Below are 20480 nucleotides of genomic sequence, written 5' to 3' on the forward strand. Positions count from 1 at the left end.
AAATGTCCCAAACCATTGAAAACAAGGTTAGGAATCTCTGTTGGCAATCCCATACTGTTGCGATATTACTCCATTTATCAGTGGATTGCACTAAGGCACTGACTTGATTGGAGACTGAATGAGTTTCAGTATTCTGCAGTGCAAATCTGGTAAATCAAAGTTCACTGAAGGCAGTGCAAGTATTCTAGACTCCATTGAGCTTTAAGACCTGTCAGATGACACAAACGCACGCATGCCTAGACACCTCATGGTCTTACAAATACCATTTCTTGTGCTCTGGAACTGACAACCTATCACTCATCTGTGGGTCAATAATAAGTAAGTGATCACACAGGACAGAAAATACAATATATGGTGTAGCACAGTAAACAGAAAAGGAGGCAGGAGCTGATTAACTGAAAAAAAGAAGGAATGAGAAAAATGTCTCTTACCTGGTCAAGATTGTTGTAAAAATCTATACTGGCTGCACACAGGTATCTCCCAAGCAGAGTTGCATGGGTGGTAAAAATTGTGGCAACAGGGAGTTTCTGAGATCGAGACAGTATTAAACCCACTCCTGCCTGCCACTCATGGAAGTGGGCAATTACATTGGGCTTGTCATCAAACTGACAGGAAAGCTGAAAATAATTAGAAAGAACATACATGAAACACACATTATCCTGCCCATCATCCCAGCCCCAGAAACCCCCTTTTTTCATGCCGCCTTCTGTGTGCTTGCTTTCTTTCATAGGACAAAGCAGTACAGCGTTTTAAGTGGTCATGTGTCTTGATTCCCATCAGCCCTAATCCTTAGCCCAAGAAGCACATGTGCCTCACTAGTGCCTCAGAACAGTACCCTCCTAGACTGTTGGGGAGCTCTGGCAAGCGCAGTCACTCTTCTTTCTTTTAACTTGCTCTTCTGCTGTTGAAACTCTTGTTTGGATAAGAAAATCATGAGTACCTATGACAGACAGATGATTCTGCAGATTAACAAAGTTTCCTCTCTTCAGGTAGGCTGTGGTAGAGTGACACGTGAAGTCACAGTGCTATCATTAATTCTTTCTGTCTGTCTATATTCCCTGTGCAAGGTGGTATCTAATCGCTGAGATATGGCTTGACTGGCTTCAAGGACAGTTTATGAGTGTGACAACTTGACTACCATAGGAGAGAAAAAGGGAGTTTGAGATCCTAATTGTAAGCACATTCGGTGACAAATAAGGGAGTTGAGAAGAAACAGAGGGGGAAGTGACAGTAAGACACAGTGGATTTCACATAGCTCCGCCCCCCGCCGATTCTCCCAGAAAAATATAGTTAAATGACCATTTAAGATTTAAGTTTTAAATACAAATTTGATCTACATCTGCTATAAACTTCCTTAAAATCATGGTTTTCAAACTGGAGAACAGGAACCACATCCCAAAGCTTTTTTGCCCTGCTGACAAGGCTGAGGTTTGAAAATCTCTAGATTTAAAAATGGTACCTCTTTTAAAAACCAGGCTGTTAACGATCCAAAAATCACAGCATCGTTGGCTTCTCGGTCATGAAAAGGGATCCCTATGTTGCTGACATCCCAAAATTCACCCTTCCACCTGTCCAGATTCCAAGCTGCTGATCCTATATCGAACAGTAAGACATATGGGCTGCCCTCTATCAGCCATCTTCCAAAAAAGACCTATGGGAAAGAGGCAAGGATACAAGCAGAAAATGTTAAAGTGAATGTAAAGGCCAGTTAGCATAACTATTTTCATCCGTCAAATCTTAAGTGTTTTACACAAGGAATATGTGATCATAGTCCTACATACCCAGAATTTGCGGTTTTCCTTGCAAAACACACAGAGTAATATTGGACCACAGGCAGGGGTAAAAGGAAACCACAATCTTTAGGAACATTTTGTTTTTAAGACTTGCATTTTAGATTTTCATTGCAATGTTAACTTTTTTGCATGGAAAAAAGCTTAGGAAGACTATACTTGGTTGAATAATGACGTCTATGTTCTTATTGATGTATCTATGCCATTTTTGTTCTTATTTCAAAATTGTTATTTTCTTTCAGTCAGATTTGTCACCAATCTTTTGCCATTTATGCTAGATTACTGGTGATAGATTTTGTAGGACAGGTGCTTGGGACCTGTATCTACCATGACATTTCCTCATTCTGCCCAAGCAGTGCAGCTGATGCCCTTTGGCAGAGTGGAAGGATGAATCAGAAGATGTAATAATACCTAAAACCGCATCAGCCTAAAAATACAGCTTTCCTGCTTTATCTGCATCGGTATAGTTAAACATGTCTAAGAGTATTTAGAACTTAGAACTGATATAACCTACCTGCCCAACCAGGAGAGTAGGCTGAACTATCATAAAGCAACACAACACAGCTGGGCCCACACTACAGATTGTACCAGTCTGCACAGTCAAATTATTTCACATTAATTCTACCATCAAAATGGCTATAGCAGCAGAGACACATTAACCGGGAAGAACAAGGTACTATAGGGAGGCTAGTGCAGTTTACACCCCATGCGGAGGAATCTTTTATGCCACTGTTCAATCTCTTTTCATTCACCAACCCCTGGGACCTCAGGGGTTGAACCCAGCCCTGACGCTAGAATGGGCTCAATAGAGGTCAGGTCTTGAAAACAATGAGAGGAAAGCTCTTAGACCTGTTTGCACAAAAAATACAGGGTGTAACAAAGACAGGTGTGTGAAGGAGGGTCAGCTCCTTATGTACTCATTTCAGGCTATCCGGGTTTCTTATTCAGGAAAATGAGGTTAAAAAGCAGGAAGTTTTTGTGAACCCAGACTTCATCTAAATATGGAGTCAGGTTGTAGCAAGGAACACACCTGACCTGAGAAGTTTGGAAGCGTTCCTAGGTCCCCTGGTTTAAAGGGATCCATTGTGATGCATAAGCAAAATCCAGACATAAATGTTAATAGGATAAGCACAGCTCCTGGAAACTAGAGCGTCATTATTGGAGATCAAAGCTATTCTTGACGTACCTGGGACAGATTTGCTGCTATATATGAATACTCCAGCAGCACAATGCACATGTTAAGCTGGCAGAGTTGCCTGATTAAATTGAATGTATTGCTGGAACAGCATGAAGTGTATATATAGCATTGCAATTAATCTGCCCCACGAGTCTTTAGCTGTTTTCCAAACAAAGGAGTGCTACACAGCTTGCAGAGACATCTCTTTGTAAGCAACAGAGGCAACATGAAAAACTTGATCAATCACTTATGAAAATCTGATTAGAAATAAGAAATGGCAGTTAGATTAGACCTTTTAGTTTGAACCTCAGCCTGAACAATGCAGGCATCACATAATCTTAGTGTCCCCAACAGATACTTTCCCAAGCTGTGGCACATATACATCCAACAATACACTTCTACATAATACGCAATAGGGCATTAGATCCTAATAACAGCAGAACAGCTGTTACAAAGGAAGATAACACATTGCCAGTGCCACAGCTGGTGACAGTCCAAGAACTTCATGAATTTCTACATTAAAATGTGTCATGCCCCTCAGCAACAGAACCTTGTAAGAATATTTCCTTGCTGCTGCCTCTCAATGCTTTTCACATCTGTTCAGCACACATTATAAACAGACAATTTTTCCTCCTGCAAACTAGCATCTCTGAGGGACACAATGCTGAATCAGAGTGAAGGTGAGTTCTAGATCTCTCATGAGGACTTTCAAGAAAGGAGGTCAGATTTAGCATGTGTTATCTTCCACCCATTTTCACGTAATCAATTGTCCTCAAGGGTGCAGCTACTTGCAGCTTAGTAGCTTGCCCATCAGCTCAGCAGATTCTATTCCTTTCAGCAGATCACCTTTATAGGAAGTTTATTCCTAGTATATTGTTGGAGAAACTGAGTCACAGAAAGGCTATGACGTTTGACTGAGATCACACAGAAAACAGTGGTTAAAAATTGTGTAAGAAACACAGATGAATTCACTCCTTGTGCTGTGGTTTAACCTCTCTTCCTAGGGAACAGACAGCTAGTTGCATTGATCTGAGGAAGCAGATTCTTTGTCACTTGAGTGCTTTTCTTAAGTCTACCTGCAGTTTGTCCCTTTCTGGTTTTCAACTCAATGCTACATAAGAAAAATTGTGAGCTAGTGGAACGCTTTTCTCTCTGCAGCACAAGAACGCCAAATGTAAGGGTTCAGTCAAAGTAAGGTCATATCTACTAAAATCTCACTGTATTTAGAGACTAGAAAAATAAGTCATTAATCCAATTAAGCAGACTTGCAGATAAATGACTGTTAAAACCTGTAATTGGATAAACTGGTTCCTCCTCAAAAATAACCTTTAATGAATTGACTCTGCTGTTCTACCAGTGGATTCTGAGCTTTTCCCATTGTGACATTGACCAGGACTGCTGTGTCAAGTGGAACGGCAAGAGCATTAACCAAAACTGTAATCTCCTCAGAGTCAGCTTTGTTGCCCTGGGAAGCAGTAGCACATCTGATTTACCTGACACCCTTGGCTTTTCATGGTGTCCATTGCCTTCTTAACTGCGGGGTTTGGAGGCTCACATGCTTCCACCTGAGTCTTCACATTGTGCTCAAAATAGGGACCAACCAGAAAATAGTTTTCACCCCACTCATCTGCCGTAGTTTTGGCTTTTGTCTGGATCACAGTGTAAATGCCTCCCACTGCAAAAGAAGATCACAAAGAACAAAAAGTAGAAAGGGGCACAGGCCACAAAGCTCTGGAATAAGCTCCAACCTGCCTGTGGATCAGATACACCTCTAGTTAAATCACTTCACATATTTAGATTTTAAGTGAAACCTAGACTCTAACAAATAAATAGAAGTTCAGTCTCTTAAATGGAATCAGAGCTTCACGGTTCAGTTGAGGAGTATGCACTGATAGCAGACTGTGTGTAATTCTTAAAGGACAATTTAACATTTTGATTACTCCTGGGTGACTGCATATGGCTTCCCTGAATTTCTCCTCTAATCTCAAATGGATGCTTTCTATCATTAACTTATTTTTATCTAGTCTGTGATTTTTTAAATTTCTTTTAGGTGTTTGAAGTCACACCACAAATGTTCAACCAATATATTATTTTATTCCTATGTTATTCCCCCCTTTTTGGATTGTGAAATCTTTACACTTAGATTGTGGGATTCAAATCCTGGGGCTCATGCTTCCATCTCCCATGTCTAATCTTGATTCTACTGCATCTCAAGCACAGCCTTCTGCTTCTTTATTGCAGCAGTTACAATTTTCAAACATATTTTTTGTGATGTGGAAATACGTGTGGTGAGAACTGAGCTTGTTTTACACAAATCACTGAGAGAAGTTGAGGGACTGATGGATTTCATTGACTACTGACTATAAAAATGGATTTAAACCAATACCCTCAAAGCAAAAGGTGTCATGTTCCATTACCATTCTAAAGAGTTATTAAAGTTGGAATGAATGTAGGCTACACTGCCAATACAAATGTCTGCAGCACCTTCCACCAAAATATTGTTCATTTTAAAAGTAAACGCAATATTAAAATGTATAAGAGAATGCAACAACATCCCCGGACAAGTCAATACAGATCTACCTAGTCTTGCACATGGTATGCAAGATTCACTTAGCTGCTGTCCCTCACAGTTTTCCATAGCCAGCCTTGTAATTCATGCACTGGCAGGGCAGCCTTGCGAACCCTCCTTTGCCACAGGACCCGTGGTGCCAGGCAGTGGGCATTCCACCACCACAAATTCGGAAGAACAACAGTGCATGCTTGAATCCAGCAAGTGGAAGGGAAGGCAAGGGAAGAGAAAATCAGAGGCTAGGTAGCTGCTGTACATCAGAGGCAAGTTTAGCATAGCTCCAGTGATTTTAAAGCATGGTAAGATAAATGAAGCTCAACAGGTATAAGCAAACAGCAGAAGAAACAATAGGAAGGGAATTAATGTTCCTACATAAAAATTTCATCCTCCACTGAATTTGGAAACATCCGGTAATACTCCAGGCAAGAAGACTGTGCTACGCCTTTCAGCAGTGACATCAAAATTAAATAAGTCAGCACTGAAAGTTGCCAGTGATTGATAGCAGGTGCCAATGCACTACATCCACTTGCATATGGCAAGAATCTTGAGAAGTTACCTGATTCTCCTTAAAAATCTGCCACAAATGATCACTATTTACAATAGAGCAGTTGAAGTTGCTCAGCACTTTGGGAGACTAGTTCCCAGATTAATTAAACTGTATCACCTGACAACTATAGAAAGCATTCTGCCAAGCCTGGTATCTCGCAGCCCTGAGGAACTGAACAACAGAGCTATGTTTTTAATTGTGCTCCTAGAAAAGAAATTGTGCACTTAAAATCCTTTTCTCTACAAATATCCCATTTGTTTTGAATGCTGGAAGGATCCCTAGCCCTACTATTTTTATGTCAAGATGACTCACGATTCTAGGTATTTTACAAAGAAAACCAAACGCAGTTCCAATCTACCAGCTTGCTAAGTAGAATTATTACAATAAATTATTACCCTACATACTAATTCAAGACCTAAGACAACAAGAATCTTACAGATATATGTTCCTAAATCAAGCTCACAGTTCAAGAGTTTCACGTCATATAGACATGGAACTGCAGAAGGAAATCTATGCATAAGACTATTCCTCTCCACCTCATTAGGACCAGAAAGCTACGAAACTAACTTACAGTCATCATACTCTTCCATGGCTGCTCTGGACAGGGATTTAGAGAAATCTTAGGTAAGTGACACTATATATTCCCTCCAAGTTCCTCTGCTCACAAGCTGAGAGAGACTACTTGAATAGCTTGGATTCAGATAAACATATAATTTTAATTATATGAGACAAGTCAAATTGTTCAACCCATAAAGTGATACAGTTACGATGACACGTCTGTTCTTACGGGGTGGTAAATACATCATATGAGCATAAGGCACTTCAATCCAACATGGATAAATATGAGGCTTGGTAGAAATCTTAGTCATGAAACTAGTTGGTTTTAATTGGCAGAAATACAGAGCTTACAATAAGGGAAGATTTTTGTGCAAAGCAGCCTGGTGACCTGGAGAAAAGAGAAAATATGTACCTGCAAGATACTAAATAACATGATAAAGCTGTGTATCACTAGAGTGGTGCAAAGCTCTTTCCCCACCATCACAAGAGTGGAGATCAGCCTCTTTCTGCTGCAAGGCATTGGGATCAGCAAGGTAGCTGAGTTTCCAAAGCTATTAATTTTAAGAGTAATAAGAAACCTGCAGCTCAGGAGCTGAGTAGAGCCTAAACCTTTGTTTTGTATAGCCAACAGCCGAGTGTTTCTTTTCACAAGGTTTTGCTTAGGATCACTGTGTGTCCTAAAGCGTGCCCTGCCAAAGACGTATGGAAGGCCTGTTCTAAGGGAAAGAGTGGAGAGTATGCTGTGCTCTGCCATCGTAATCTGTTGCACAGGAAGGTAAAAAACACTTCAGGGCACTGATTTGCTGAAATGCAATGAAAAGTACTTAGGATAAAAACAAAAAGGTACGTTTTGCGGACTGTGAAAACTCTTCAGAAGGTAATTGTGATAAAAGCTCTGAATTACCTGGTCCCAAAACTTGCTTTTGTCTTCTCTGTTACTGTGGAAATATGACTCACAAAGCATGTCTGTGCATAAGCTTTAATTGACAAGGAAGGGAAACAGCGCAAGTGAAACTATGCACGTGGAAAGGGTTGGACATAACTTAAAACATCTTGAGAAGAACAGAGCGATGTTTAGAATAATGTATTGACTTTTGAAATTACACTTTTCCATAGCAAATTCAAGGAACACATATATCATTAAGAGATAGCTTGTATCTGCTCAGTTACTTTGAATTCCCTCGAAATACCTGTGCCAGTAAGCAATGCATTACATATCCTACTGAGTAACAGAGTAAGGGTTTACATATTCACTTGGAGCCTAACAGAATTCTCAAATTACTTCCAACAATTTGGTAAACCTCCTTATTATTCTCTAACACGATGTTTTAAGGTCATATTATAAGCAGAAAACCTTTCCAAACAACAGGGGTGTACCAAAATCCCATGATGCTGCAAGTTTCTGTATGCAGCCTCTGAAGTTTTGTACTTTGAAACAGGTTTTATAACAAACAATAAAACACAAAATGAGAAATAGATGCAGAATCAGGAGAGATCAGATCCAGAGAATTGGTTCGGATCATCACAAACATGGGGAATTAGCAGTAAGATGTGGATACAGGGCTAGTTTAGTGTTCTGATCTCCACCAAAATGCTTTATTAAAACATTTTAAGTTTTAATAATTTTAAAATGTCCTTGAGAGAAAAATATTTCTATTATTTCTTTTAAAAATGTTTTTAACTTTTCCACCAGAATAAAGGAAATCAAGTTAAAAAGGAAATCAACAAAAAATCTTTTTCCCCATTTATTTCCTTTCCATTCTTCCTCTTTTTCCAGGGAAAAATAAACTGGCATGGAAAAGGGAACTAAAATGTTTGGGAAAGAAGGATTTTGTTTGTTTAAGAGAAGTTTAACTTTTTTTAGTGACCTCTTTAAAAACAGAAGATGAAAACAAAATATTTTCCCAGAAAATATTTCATAGAATTATTTTTAAAAGTTTGAATGTTTTCATATATGTTACCACTACTATGAATTTGTCTAAAGGAGTTATCTGCATCAGTCCAGCCATTTTCTTCTTTACTCATTTCAAGTCCTGGTGTATTATTTCTTTTGTATATTTAAAATCCAAGCAGCAATTAGAGACCTCCAGGATAGACATCAGAACTATCCAAATAAATAAAAAGTCTGTGAGTCAAGAACAGTCTCCCGATATCGTATCACTACTGAGGACACCGTTAGGCAGAAGCAGAGATCTAACTATGCAACTGGAGATCTTTGTGCAAGATCTAATATGTAGATGTCCTCTTTCTGCCGCAAGCTGTTACATGGAAAGATGCATTGCCAATGCTTTTTGTCACCTGATGAGGAAGGGTCCACAACTTCCAGGATTACCCAGGAATTGCGCTGACAAAAAACGTCTTCTGGAGCTGCAATCCTTTGAGCATGGAATTGCCAAAACTTTTCAAAACTGCCAGAGATACCCACCATTCATTTTACTTGCTCTCCCACCCACCCCACATTACAGAAGGGCAGAGGGAAGGAGCAGCAGAAACCAAAAAGGAAGGAGAGAGATAGGAAGCGAAGCTATGCACGTGAGACAGAGATAAGTGGAGATTGTCATTGATCGCCGAGTCCTTCCCCACACACCTTTGCTACACAGAGACAGAGGACCAGGGTGCCCCCAGGGCTCTTCAGCTTCTTTGCTACAGCCTGACCGGGCCACTCTGAAAGCACTAAGGCTTTCCTGAGGACCGTGCCTGCCACGGAATCCAAGAGAGCAGTGGGACCCCAGATTCAGGATTCAAATTGGCTTCACTGTCACAATTAGTAGTTACATCAACTATCCTTTCACCCCTTCTCCTCAGAATGTGTCTCTGATCTATAGAGATGTGATAAAATTGGGCTTGAACTTATTTTTTTTCTAATGTTTGGTTGGAATTTTATTTATTTATTTATTGACTGATTGCCTGTTGAGATATCTGGAGACCATTTATAGAATACGGTTGTAAAATATGTCAGGTGAAAAAACCCCAGCATCTTCAGATAGCAGATGTTTTTCATGTATTTTTTGGCTATCTTTGTGGCCAGGACTCATTAGAAGTTCTCTAAATTCTGTGAAATTCTGGTATTCCAAACATATTCTGAAATAATACTGAAGCACTGAAATTTATGACAGATGTCCACAATACAGAAGCTATTTCTGTGTGTATCATCCCCAATGCACAAGATTTCATTTGAGATTGATTTGACGTTGATATACCACCCCACTCTAGAAATGCACAGAGCTTTGATGCTGTGCTTATGCCAAGTTTATGCCAGCACATCCCTGCTTCCCAAAGTGTATTAGTTCAGGTGTGTCACAGATTACAGCATTCACCTTCTCCCAAGGAACTTTCATCATGGAAAGACATTTAACACAGTGGAGGTAAAATGCTGGTCCTACTGACTTCAGTGGATTCAGGATTTAAATTCCCAGAGTCCAGATTTTCACCAGAGAAACGGTACACAGAGCTCTGCTCCACGGAAAGCAGAACCAAGGTTTGTTTTCAGCAGAGTCTTCATTCCAATAAGGATGAAAAAAAATATTTAGGATTCATCTACCAGTGACTCTGAGCTAATCTGTTCACAGCTGAATGATGATACAAACTGGCTGTTTGCCCAGCATTTTTAAGCATTCTTCTATTTTCTATCTAAAAGCTGTTAGTAGTACAGCAGGAGATACTAATCTAAATATTACTGGAATGCTTTTAAAGACATCTTTATAGAGCATAGACCAGATCTTGAACGTCCTCAGCCCTTCTCATTAATGTATCAGAAAACCCACTAAACTACAGCTAACTGTTATTCTAACTTACAGAATTAGACTTCTCCCCCCTACCCAGATTAAATACTTCAGTTTTCAGCGGGCAAACATTTAAAAGAGGTTAAAGAGGATGGAGCCGTTTTCACTGTGGAAAATGTCCAGGACTGCTGCCATTACTCCTGCAAAGGCCTTTGTCTGCTCCCTGTTGATAATTTCCATCTGTGGGGCTTCAGATACAAGATCTACATAGCTTGTAGCCACCTGGTTTGTGCACCTGTCCTTAAAGTTTTTATTGGTCTTCATGTTATGGAGGAAAGAAAACCAGTCTTCTTTTCCAATGTGCACAGAGATATGACCAGACCTGGCTTTACCAGAGCATGGTGGCCCCGAGAGAAGGGGAAGGGTGAAAAATGGTGAGCTTCCCCATGATTACCACCCGATCACAGGGCACTGCAGTGCACTGGGGCCCTTGCCTGCCTGGTTTTTTCCCCTTCTGCCACAGAAACACAGTAGACCCACTTCACAGTATGGGTCTTGCCCATCAGTGAAGAGCCAAATAAAGCGAGGAAAATCTTGCAAAACAAATTACACTTTTCTCATTTCTTTGGCAGGGGACTTTCAATGCAAGATAATTTCAATGTTGTGCTTGGTTTAGGTGGCATGTTCCTTTTCACATGACTTGGGAGAAGGAGGAGGGAGAGTGACACTGGCAAATGAGCCTTTTTTATTTCTCATTCTCTCCTTCAGCTACCTTATCTTTGCTTGCTCCAGACAGAGAAGAGGAGAAAGAAGAGTAACTGAGATGGTGGTGCTTTCCAACACATATGTCAGAGGTTGCCACTTAGCACAGGCAGCAGCCAGGACAGAGAATATAAAAAGGAAGCATGGAGAAGTAGAAAGCTCTGCCTTGTTAGAGCATGTGTTAAATGATCTAGACTTAAAAAAAAAAAAAAAGAGACACCTTCACTGTGCCAGCTGCTCAGAAAGAAGTGACAAGACTCTGGAAATAATGGATACTTGTAGATCTCTGAGCACTGAATTCATACAACTGACTTGTCCTTCCCCACAGCTGCATCTCATGCCTCAGTACCAACCAGCACCATCAGGGAAATCCCAGTAAACGCTTGCTCCCCACAGGCAGCCTGGCACATGAAAACCCTCTCACACTACGTAATCAGATGTGCTCCAATTGCAGGACCCCTTCATCATCCTTAGACTCTGAAGAAGAATACATTTCAGATGTTCAGAAAACAGCTCAGCACCTGTAAAGGGCACTGTTTGCAGGTGTGGGAATAGATAGCCATCTGCGAGCTCTGGTAGCATGTTTCTCACAGAGAAGACAACATTCAGCCTTACTGTCACTGCCACAGAGAAATGGAGGAACCACTAAGAAGCAGCACTGGTCAACGAGGAAATGTACCCATAGCCAAGCACCTAGTGATGCACACAAAGTTAACACAAAGACTTGAACTCTCTCCTGTAGGCAGCAGCAGCAGCTTTACAGCACTTTAGCAGTGCAAACCAACTTCACGGTGAACTACTCCGACACACCTTTGCATTTCGAGAAAGAAAGAAAGAAACCTTCATGTTAAATGCTCAAAATTAGCTTGTCGGGCAATAAACCCAGCTAATGCTTATCTTTCCCTCTATATAGGAACATATACAGCAACATTAAAACTAAAACACTAAAACACGTAGCAGTGCTAAATCTATGTGGGGTCAGCCTACTTAGTCAAACAAACAGTTCTTCCTTCTGCAAAAGGAGGTGGGAAATATACAGTGTAAGCTATTATTTCCTAAGTCTATATATCTTCTGTGATGACTCTCCCTGTATTTTGTTGGCTACTCTCTCTCCTAAGAAACACAGTGCCCTGATATTTTCCAAGAACTGTTTATAAAAGTTACGTCACCAGGGAACAGTATCTCACCACATGACTTAGACATTCAATTGCCTAGAAGATATAGAAAAAAAACTTCAGTATCAAGAATTTACCAGAAAAATAAGCTGAAATAGGCTTATTAAAGAGTTTTTGCACAGATGCTTCCAGTCAAGATTGGTTAATGGAAACTTTGCACAGAGATCCGGTTCTAATGAAGAAATTGTTTGCCTTGACTAGTTCAGCCCCATTTGAATATATGGGTTTGGTAAGTGGTGTAATTAACAGCACCTTATTTTCAACTAACTGAATAAATATTCACTCTCACAAATATTAATTCTCTCATAAAATGTGAGAATAATAAATTTTAGCTGTGTCAGTTGATTTGGCTTCAGTGAAGTCAACAAAAGCTATATGGATGATTAAATGATTCACTGCGTTTTGTACATATACAGAAAGACAGATAAATCTAATTGTGTTTTACTTTTTCTTAAACATATTGTGTGATATCTATAGCCAGTGGGTCCAGATGACTCAGAAAATATATATACTATGGAGTTCAGAGATGTTAACAAGAACACATTAATTTCCTAGATTTCTGCTGCCATCTGCTTGCCAGTGCCTTACTTGTCATGCACACTGCAAAAGTAAATACTGCATGCTCCAAGTTCTGACAGTAGTAAATTAACTCAAAAAGCTACTGAAAAATAAGCCCACAGGGATTCGAAGTGCAAAAGCTACTCTGTACTACCTCTGGGTATTGATACTCCTCACCACCCTAAAAAGAGCAATGTAAAATTGCACTGCAGTGCAGATTAAATACCAGAAGCTATCACAGAATAGTAATTCCAGTTTCACCATGGGGATAAACCCTAGCACTGTCTGTTCCTCTCACACACATTTCCCCTTTAGAGTTAAAATCTTAACAGATTACAGATCCCCTCTCCTGACTAATCTCTCTATTTATCTGCCAAGACAATAAGACACATGAGGTAAATCATTTACTCATACTAACGCACTTTTGTGGCAAAAACCTGTTCCCCCTCAGTGAACTACACCTAGCTGAAAGGGGATGATTTGATGAGTAAATTAGAAATGGAGGCAGAAAGATTTTTGCATAACAAGTAGTGTTCACTTTTCCTGCCAAGCTGCGTGCAGTGCAAAAATTTTCAATCTGTACACATGCACAAAGCATGAAGTCCTTGGGTGGCACCACCTGTGTTTGCAAAGACCAGTCCAAAAGGGTTTCAGTCATAAAGACTGCTGGTCATTGACATCCGTTTTTTGTTCAGTGGCTTCAATGCAGCTATGTTTATTTATACCTGTTTCAAATTTGGCCTCTTCTCCACGCTGCTCTAAAAGGCTGAGGGAGACTGCTGAACTACTCAATTTGATGTCTGTTTTACAGCTCATTTTCATGCATTACATTCCCAAGTGAATTTGCATGGAAGGTAAAATATAAATATGTGCAAAGCACCATCTATATATCCATACATCTGCACACCCAGGCATAACACTTAGATTTTTGTTTAAACAACCTATCCCTGGTGGTGAAACATGTAAAGACACACAGACGTCCTGACTGTATGCTCATCCCACACAAGCACAGGCAGATGCAGCCCACACACAGCATGCACGATTACACACGGATGCCACATGCACTCCTTCCAATACAACAGCTCTGCAGCCCACTTTTCCCCAATCTCCCCTTAATGCCTTTCTTGTCCAACCCCTTCATGCTTCCCATGAAGACAGCGATACTAACTCCTAAGAGTCTTGTACAAACCTTTGTTGGTAACTTCCCAAGAAACTTCAAAGAGCAACAAATCCTCCACTGGTAGGTTTTCATCCTCCCACTGAGGAAGCCCGTTAAGGGAAGTCATGGACAGTGATCTAGCCAGCGGCATTTTCTTCAGCCCTTGAATGCTCACCACGCAGGCCGGAACAGTTAGCAAATGTCCAGTTAATGTAGCAGTTCTCTGCAGTTCTGGTTAGAGCAGTCTGCCGGTATGCTGCGCTCCAAGGAGAAAATTATTCAGATAGCTGGGAGCTAATGGGTTTAAACTGTCTGACTACCAGCATTAAAATGGCTCAGTTAAATCCTCAGAGCTTGAGAAGCAGCTGCTGGTAGAGGTAAGAATTTAAGACTGACCTGAGAAAGGTCTTGACTGTTCTGGGACCAGGGCTCTTTCTTCTTCTTCTCTTAGAGGGAGGTAAAAAATGGTTTTGAGCTCCTCAGCTGCAGCATTCGGTATCTACCACCTCAGGGACAACTGCAACTCAGTTGTAAATTCAGCACTGCCCTGAGCAAACTTCAGTAGGGAGGACACTTTGAGTTCACCAGCTGAGTCCGGCCCCTGAGTCCTCCCCTCAACATACACCCTCCCATTAACACCCATGGACCTTCTCTATCTGCTGGCCACTTACCAACCGGGTTAGTAGACTTGTTCTACATTATGTCTCTTAGATTACTTGCCAGGTTAAATGCTGTTACCTATTCTTGTTCAGTTCATCAGTCTGTAAGCACTAGGTTACCTCATACCCTTCCTCCACAATTAACTCCAGCTGTGTTCCCAGGGCTCTGCACAAGCTGTTGGCTTCATTCTGCTCTCGAGCAGCCCTGAGACCTTTTACAAAGAGAGCTACAAAGGCTCTATCCCTAATTTGGCACGCACTTTGGCCCTCCTTGCAGTCCTGGTCCCTGATTTTCTGTCTGGTTTCTCTTTTTCTATGCCACGGCTCTTTTTGGCCTCTGGGCCCATCTTCTCTGCACAGGGAAACTAGTGAGTAGTAAGTCAGGGAACAGTATGCCCCTGTCTTGCTCCAGCACAGAGCTGGGATGCTGCAAGCAGTGCACACACATCTGCAGAGATGTCAGTCCCTAACTCGCAACCTGAGATCCTCAAAGCTCCACAGAGCAGCTGCCTGCTTGGAAGATGCTTACGTGTTTACACGTCTGGTTGAGAAGCCAGTGCTTCTGGGATGGCTGTGTAAGTTGAATCCTATTCTGAGCTTAGAGCACAACCTGCCCAAAATCTGCAGTTCAGCAGTGGGCAAAACTCCAGGTGAGATCCAGGGCATCTCTGGCACTGTGGAGAATGACATTGCACCAGCAGGCACAGACTACATAGTAGCATAGAAGGAAAAGCTCTGAGCTCACTTAAGACAAAACAAGTCCAAGGCAATTGGTTTAGAAGACAGGCAGGCCGTCTGCATAGAAGTCTCTTAGACATAACATAATACAGCTAAGCCTGCCTTCATGGCTAACTATTCCCCAAAAGACTTGCTCTTCCACTTACACTTCCCATGCCCTCTCTGCACTTATGGCAGTCAGACCCATCCCCGCGCTGATGGATACAGCTCACCAATCTAACCTAAGGATGCAGAAAACTTTTTTGCCAAGTTAGGAACTAAAGCTGTCTCAGCAAAGAGCCTGGCAAGAGGGGATGGAGCAGCACAGCTGGGAACAGGGAGAGACGGGAAAGGTGAAAGCGAATGCTGCCTCACCCTTCCAGCCAGTGGAGCTGGCAGGCGGGCTCAGCTGCCCTGTGCCACTTCACCCGCAGGCTGGGCCGTGCATCGGCCTGTGCATTGAGGGAAAGAGGTTTCCCTTCTAGGTTAACTGGAAGGCATTACAGCCTGCCCAGGGAAGGATTCAGGGTTTTATTGGCTGGGTGTCTTTTTGTCTCAATGGTTTGAGTTGCCCTGTTTACCAGTTTATGAAAAAAAGCCTGGCCGAGAATCATTCTTTTTGGAGAACCTATGGCTTGTATTACCTGGAGTAGGTAGGAAACCAGATCATCCAATAGGTTAAAAGTCATGTTATTTAAAAGAAAAAGCAGTAGTATTTTAAGGGTCACTACATTTCTGAACCGTCAAATCTGCCCGAGTCACATTTTCACGCTTTTCCCTGGAAACCCTGAGGGCGAGGCTGAAAGCTGCCAGTCTCACAGAGGCCATCTCAGGTGACGAGTGGAGAAGGTAAGAACAAAGCAGCCCACAAGCCTGTCCTAACCCCACAGGCTTTCGTCAGCCCTGTATCAACGAATACACTGCAAACCCAGACATTTTAAACGAGACAGCACGGACGGTGAGCGCCCAATCTGCCTCGCTAACTGCGGCCTAGGGACCGAGGGCCGGAGCGCAGCGGCTGGGGGCGGCTTCCCGCCCCGCCTACCCTCGCGGCGGGCCCCTCTGCTGCCATCCTGCCCGCGGGCCGCCAGGGGGCGCCGGGCGCCGCCCCGCGGCCGCCATGTCAGGCCAGCCCGTCCCCTCGGCCCGTTGCACCTACTCGTATGATGGCAGGCAGAGGCCCTGGGGTATCTGACGACCAGAACGGTCGGTGGGGTTGTTTGTAGTGTTGGGCGGTACATACGAACTTTTATTTAGCAAAAATGAGATTGCCGCCCAAGGAACTGACACCTGCTTGCTCTAATTATGAGTAACTACAGCGAGCTGCGGCTTCCCAGAGGGAAACCAGGTGGGTTTGCAGGTGCATGGGCCCCATCGTCACTGCTGGCTGGGTACTGCTGTCCTCTACAGTCCTTTGAACCTCATTCAGGACATGTAAGCCATCCTGCTCATACCAGTTACCTCTCCAGAGATGACATACAAACCTCTAGAAGTGATGCCAGATAAAATGATGGCACTGGCTCACTGACATAATCACTGCCCCAAGCATTCAAAAGCCTAAAAAACATGCAAATAATTTTAGAACAGTGGAATGAAGTGGTAATAATAAAATTTTTAAGCTCTTTGTATAGTCTGTGGTTTTCAGGTTCTTAGGCATCACGTTTTTTCAGCTTTTTTTTTGTAATTAGGGGATACTTCTTTTACTCTTTGGATTTGGCAAAAGACGATATAGTCCCTTAAACCTTGGAGAATGGATTTGAAAGAATCATCAGATACCATGAGATAATTGCACAAGCACTGGCAACACTGTCATTGTGTGAACCTGGGCAACTCCTGTAACTATCCTGTACTTCGTTTTTATCTTTCACAGGTTAGAGATAATATGAGGTTTTTTAAGTGTTTCTGATCTTCTGACAAAAAGTGCTCGATAGCACTATGAACATAAGTATTCATATTCTGAGTTCATTTGACTTTATGCAATCTGTATGTCTTAAAGAGGCTTTTTTCCCCCACAGTGCCATCCCAGATTCCTGCTTTTTTGTTATTAGTGAGGGAAAAGCATATGAAGTGCCTAGGAAAGGTTAGATCCAACAGGCAGTTCAAAAACTTTCATCCCTGCAAATGTTCTCAATTGCTAGAGAGCAAAGGGCCCTATTCATTGTATTTATTGCCTGCCAGGATTAAGTGTGGGATCTCTGTGATGCACCTGGAGTTATCTATGTTTACTGCCATAAATGAGATAATGCCTGTAGTTGTGCACTTGCAGCAAAATGAGCTCTCCAGGAGAAAAGCTATATTCTGACATTAAGAATGGGCAAACTTGGCACACACAGTGGAGGGGCAGTCACCAAGAGTGGAAAGGAACAGAAGGGTAGTCACTAGCTATCCTCCATGCAAAGTTCAGTGAGGTGCAAGTGGTGAAAGGGATGCTTTGCTTACACTAGAACAATGTGTCATTTTTGTCATAGAGGCAGGGAAAGGTTGTGACTATGACCGTACAGTTTGCTCCTTTTTAGCAAAACAGAGGACGACTGCTGAAGTGGGAAGATGGAAACCTACCCAAAATAGTAGTTTTTAAAATATAACATTGATTAAAATATTTTCCAGAAATCTGGAAACCAGTGAAACTGGTTTTGAGTCTGGCCTATCTAGGTTCTCATATTGCTTTTATCACCAAAGTATACAAATGCCCTCTGGTAATGCATTATTCACTGTGTCTCAATTCTGCCAGACATCATTTGTTATCCCACCAAATTCTTTTTTAGCCCACAGAGGTGAAATAATTTCACTTGCAAGGATACTGGACAATAAGAATGCTGAGTCTCCAAGGTCTTTGAAGAGAAATCGTACAAAGTGTGTACTGTTTTTCCCAAATTTCCTACAGTTCTCTGGAGATAGCAATGCAGGGACAATGCTGTGCATTCTGCCCTACCTAAAACTTTTTGAAACTGTTACCTCCTAGGATGTTGTCTTCTCTGCACACTTTGATCAAACTCCTTCTATTTGGGTAGAGCAAAGTTTTCTGCAAAAACTAACTCAGCACATCACCCCAGGAACCGAGTGATGGATGTTGTCTTCACACCACAGTCCCTCCAGAAGAACCACTTCAGACGATCTTTTTCATTGGAAAATCAACTCAGCCTCCCTGGCTGCAAGTGAGAAAGTGCGTGTTAGGGGAAGAAACACTCTAAATGTGTGGGAGTTTATAATGAGATAGCTGTCTAGGTCTGGCTTGTTCTAAACATAACTGAGGTTTCAAGGTTTGCCTACGTTAACTGTAGGGAAAAAAATAAGACACAGATGTTAAAAATGCTCATACACATTGAGTCAAATTCTACAGGAGGAAGCTACGATAGTTTGTAGCAATTACTGATGTACACACACTGTACTTTAGAAATAAAGCAGTAGGTGGCACTGATGGTACTAACATGAGTTCTCCAGTGTCTGTATTGTTTCGTTGGGCCAAAAGGCTGTTTTATCCCTCTCACTAAATCCTGGTTCATGATAAACCTTAGTTTTATGAAGCCCGTGGACACAGAATCACAACACAATCAGCAAAATGGGGGATCTCCGTCTGGGAGAAAAGTTCTTGCCTCAGGCTGAGACACAGGGAAGAGAGAAAAAGAAGAGCAAAGACAGGATCCTTATTAAAATGAACTCTTAGTACTCAGCAGTGTGAGCTGCCAAGGCTAGAGCAACCCTTATGAAGAAACTTAAGGAACTTAGAGACTGAGCTTTATTTTGTACCCCTACAAGTAATATCCACCCTTCTAAAGGGACACATTACAGACATTTGTTTGCTGAGCATGCTGTTGACTTAAAGCAGTATGATAACATTATATTTCTTTTTTTTTCTCTTCACCCCAGATTTTTGTTCCCTTCTTTCTTTTCCCCTTTTGAACTTAATTGTGGTATTTCCTGTCTTCAGGTACCTAGCTTTTAAAGGTGTTCCTTTGATCTCCATGTGATGTAGGTGTCTTTTTGACCCTACTGGAAGGCCACACTGTTTATTACCTTTGCAATTTAGGTGTACTGATGAACATCCCTAGGAATATTTTAGAAAAAAACTCAGATTTTTACTTAATTAAAAAAAATCTTTTCCAGAATTTTCAGGTAGAAATGTCTGTTTTCTGTGGTTTAGTTTTGTGTTATACAACCACAGTAAGATGTCAGCTACACTTGTTTTTAACCCTTCTAAAGAGTAGGGTAAAGTCTTACTATATTTTGCTTCAGAATCTAGTAAACCTCATTATAAATCCCAAAGTGGTAGTGAAAATTAGAATAATAAAGCAAACCTGCCTAAGTGGTGTGTCTAAATTGTTCATCAGCATCCTCCTCCTTTTTTAAAGAGGCCTTGTGATCAGGCATCTTAGCTCTGCTGGCCACCTGCCAAGCTGTTGTGTGGTCTGAAACCCAATGCGAGAGCTGAATTATGATGGACAGACTTTCCTTAATAAATAAGACTTAAGAAATGCGGAAGGAGTGTACAGGTATGCATAAGGCTGCTTGAGATGTTGAGGGTCTTCAGGTACCCTTAAAGCATTTGGCATTCAGTGTATGATCAAACTCTAGTCAAATTTGTTGTAAAAGTGTCTGGAAAAAATTTCTGAACGCTTTACATCCAGATCCTAGTAGCTGATAAAATCGGAACCTGTTCTGAGGAGGTGGGGGACACATGTCTGTCAGCTACCCTTCTCTCTTTCTCTAGTTGAGACACAGCTATGATTTTGCTCCATTCAATACCCATGGTAAATTGCTTACCCAAGGGAGCGCTGAAAAAAATCTGTTGGTGGGTATGTACACCCCGCCATCAACTAGTTTTGATGGATCATAAGTGTTTATCAGCCTGATGTTACTTTCCTAATACTGTAGGCTAGAAAATCATGTATTACTAAGCACTCTAACCTTGGTGGAAGACTTGAGACTCAAACTCAGCCTCAGACCCCTGCATTCTGGGGTAAATGGTTGTTGAGAAATTCCTGGCTGAGGATACTCCCAAATTGGTAGAGACTTCCTCAATCCTGAATCCCAAAAATATGAAGGATAATTGTATATGGTTATAAGCCCCTGAAAGCCACAGACTGATA

At 41.6% G+C, this 20480-nt stretch overlaps 1 protein-coding gene across 1 annotated transcript in view; it reads right to left on the reverse strand.

The window, feature by feature from the left end:
- The window catches only part of GYS2 (glycogen synthase 2), a 46200-nt gene extending 31971 nt beyond the window's left edge, over positions 1–14229 (reverse strand). Inside the window, exons 1-4 of the mRNA XM_050907053.1 lie at positions 14048–14229; positions 4461–4642; positions 1460–1651; positions 432–617 (exon numbers count right to left, since the gene is read on the reverse strand). Coding sequence (XP_050763010.1) covers positions 432–617; positions 1460–1651; positions 4461–4642; positions 14048–14168 — 681 coding nt within the window. The 5' untranslated portion in view covers positions 14169–14229. The remainder of the gene's footprint in view (positions 1–431; positions 618–1459; positions 1652–4460; positions 4643–14047) is intronic.
- Between the last annotated feature and the right edge of the window lie 6251 nt (positions 14230–20480).

Source organism: Gymnogyps californianus, chromosome 1 (genome assembly GCF_018139145.2).
Source record: "Gymnogyps californianus isolate 813 chromosome 1, ASM1813914v2, whole genome shotgun sequence".
NCBI classification, from domain to species: Eukaryota; Metazoa; Chordata; class Aves; order Accipitriformes; family Cathartidae; genus Gymnogyps; species Gymnogyps californianus.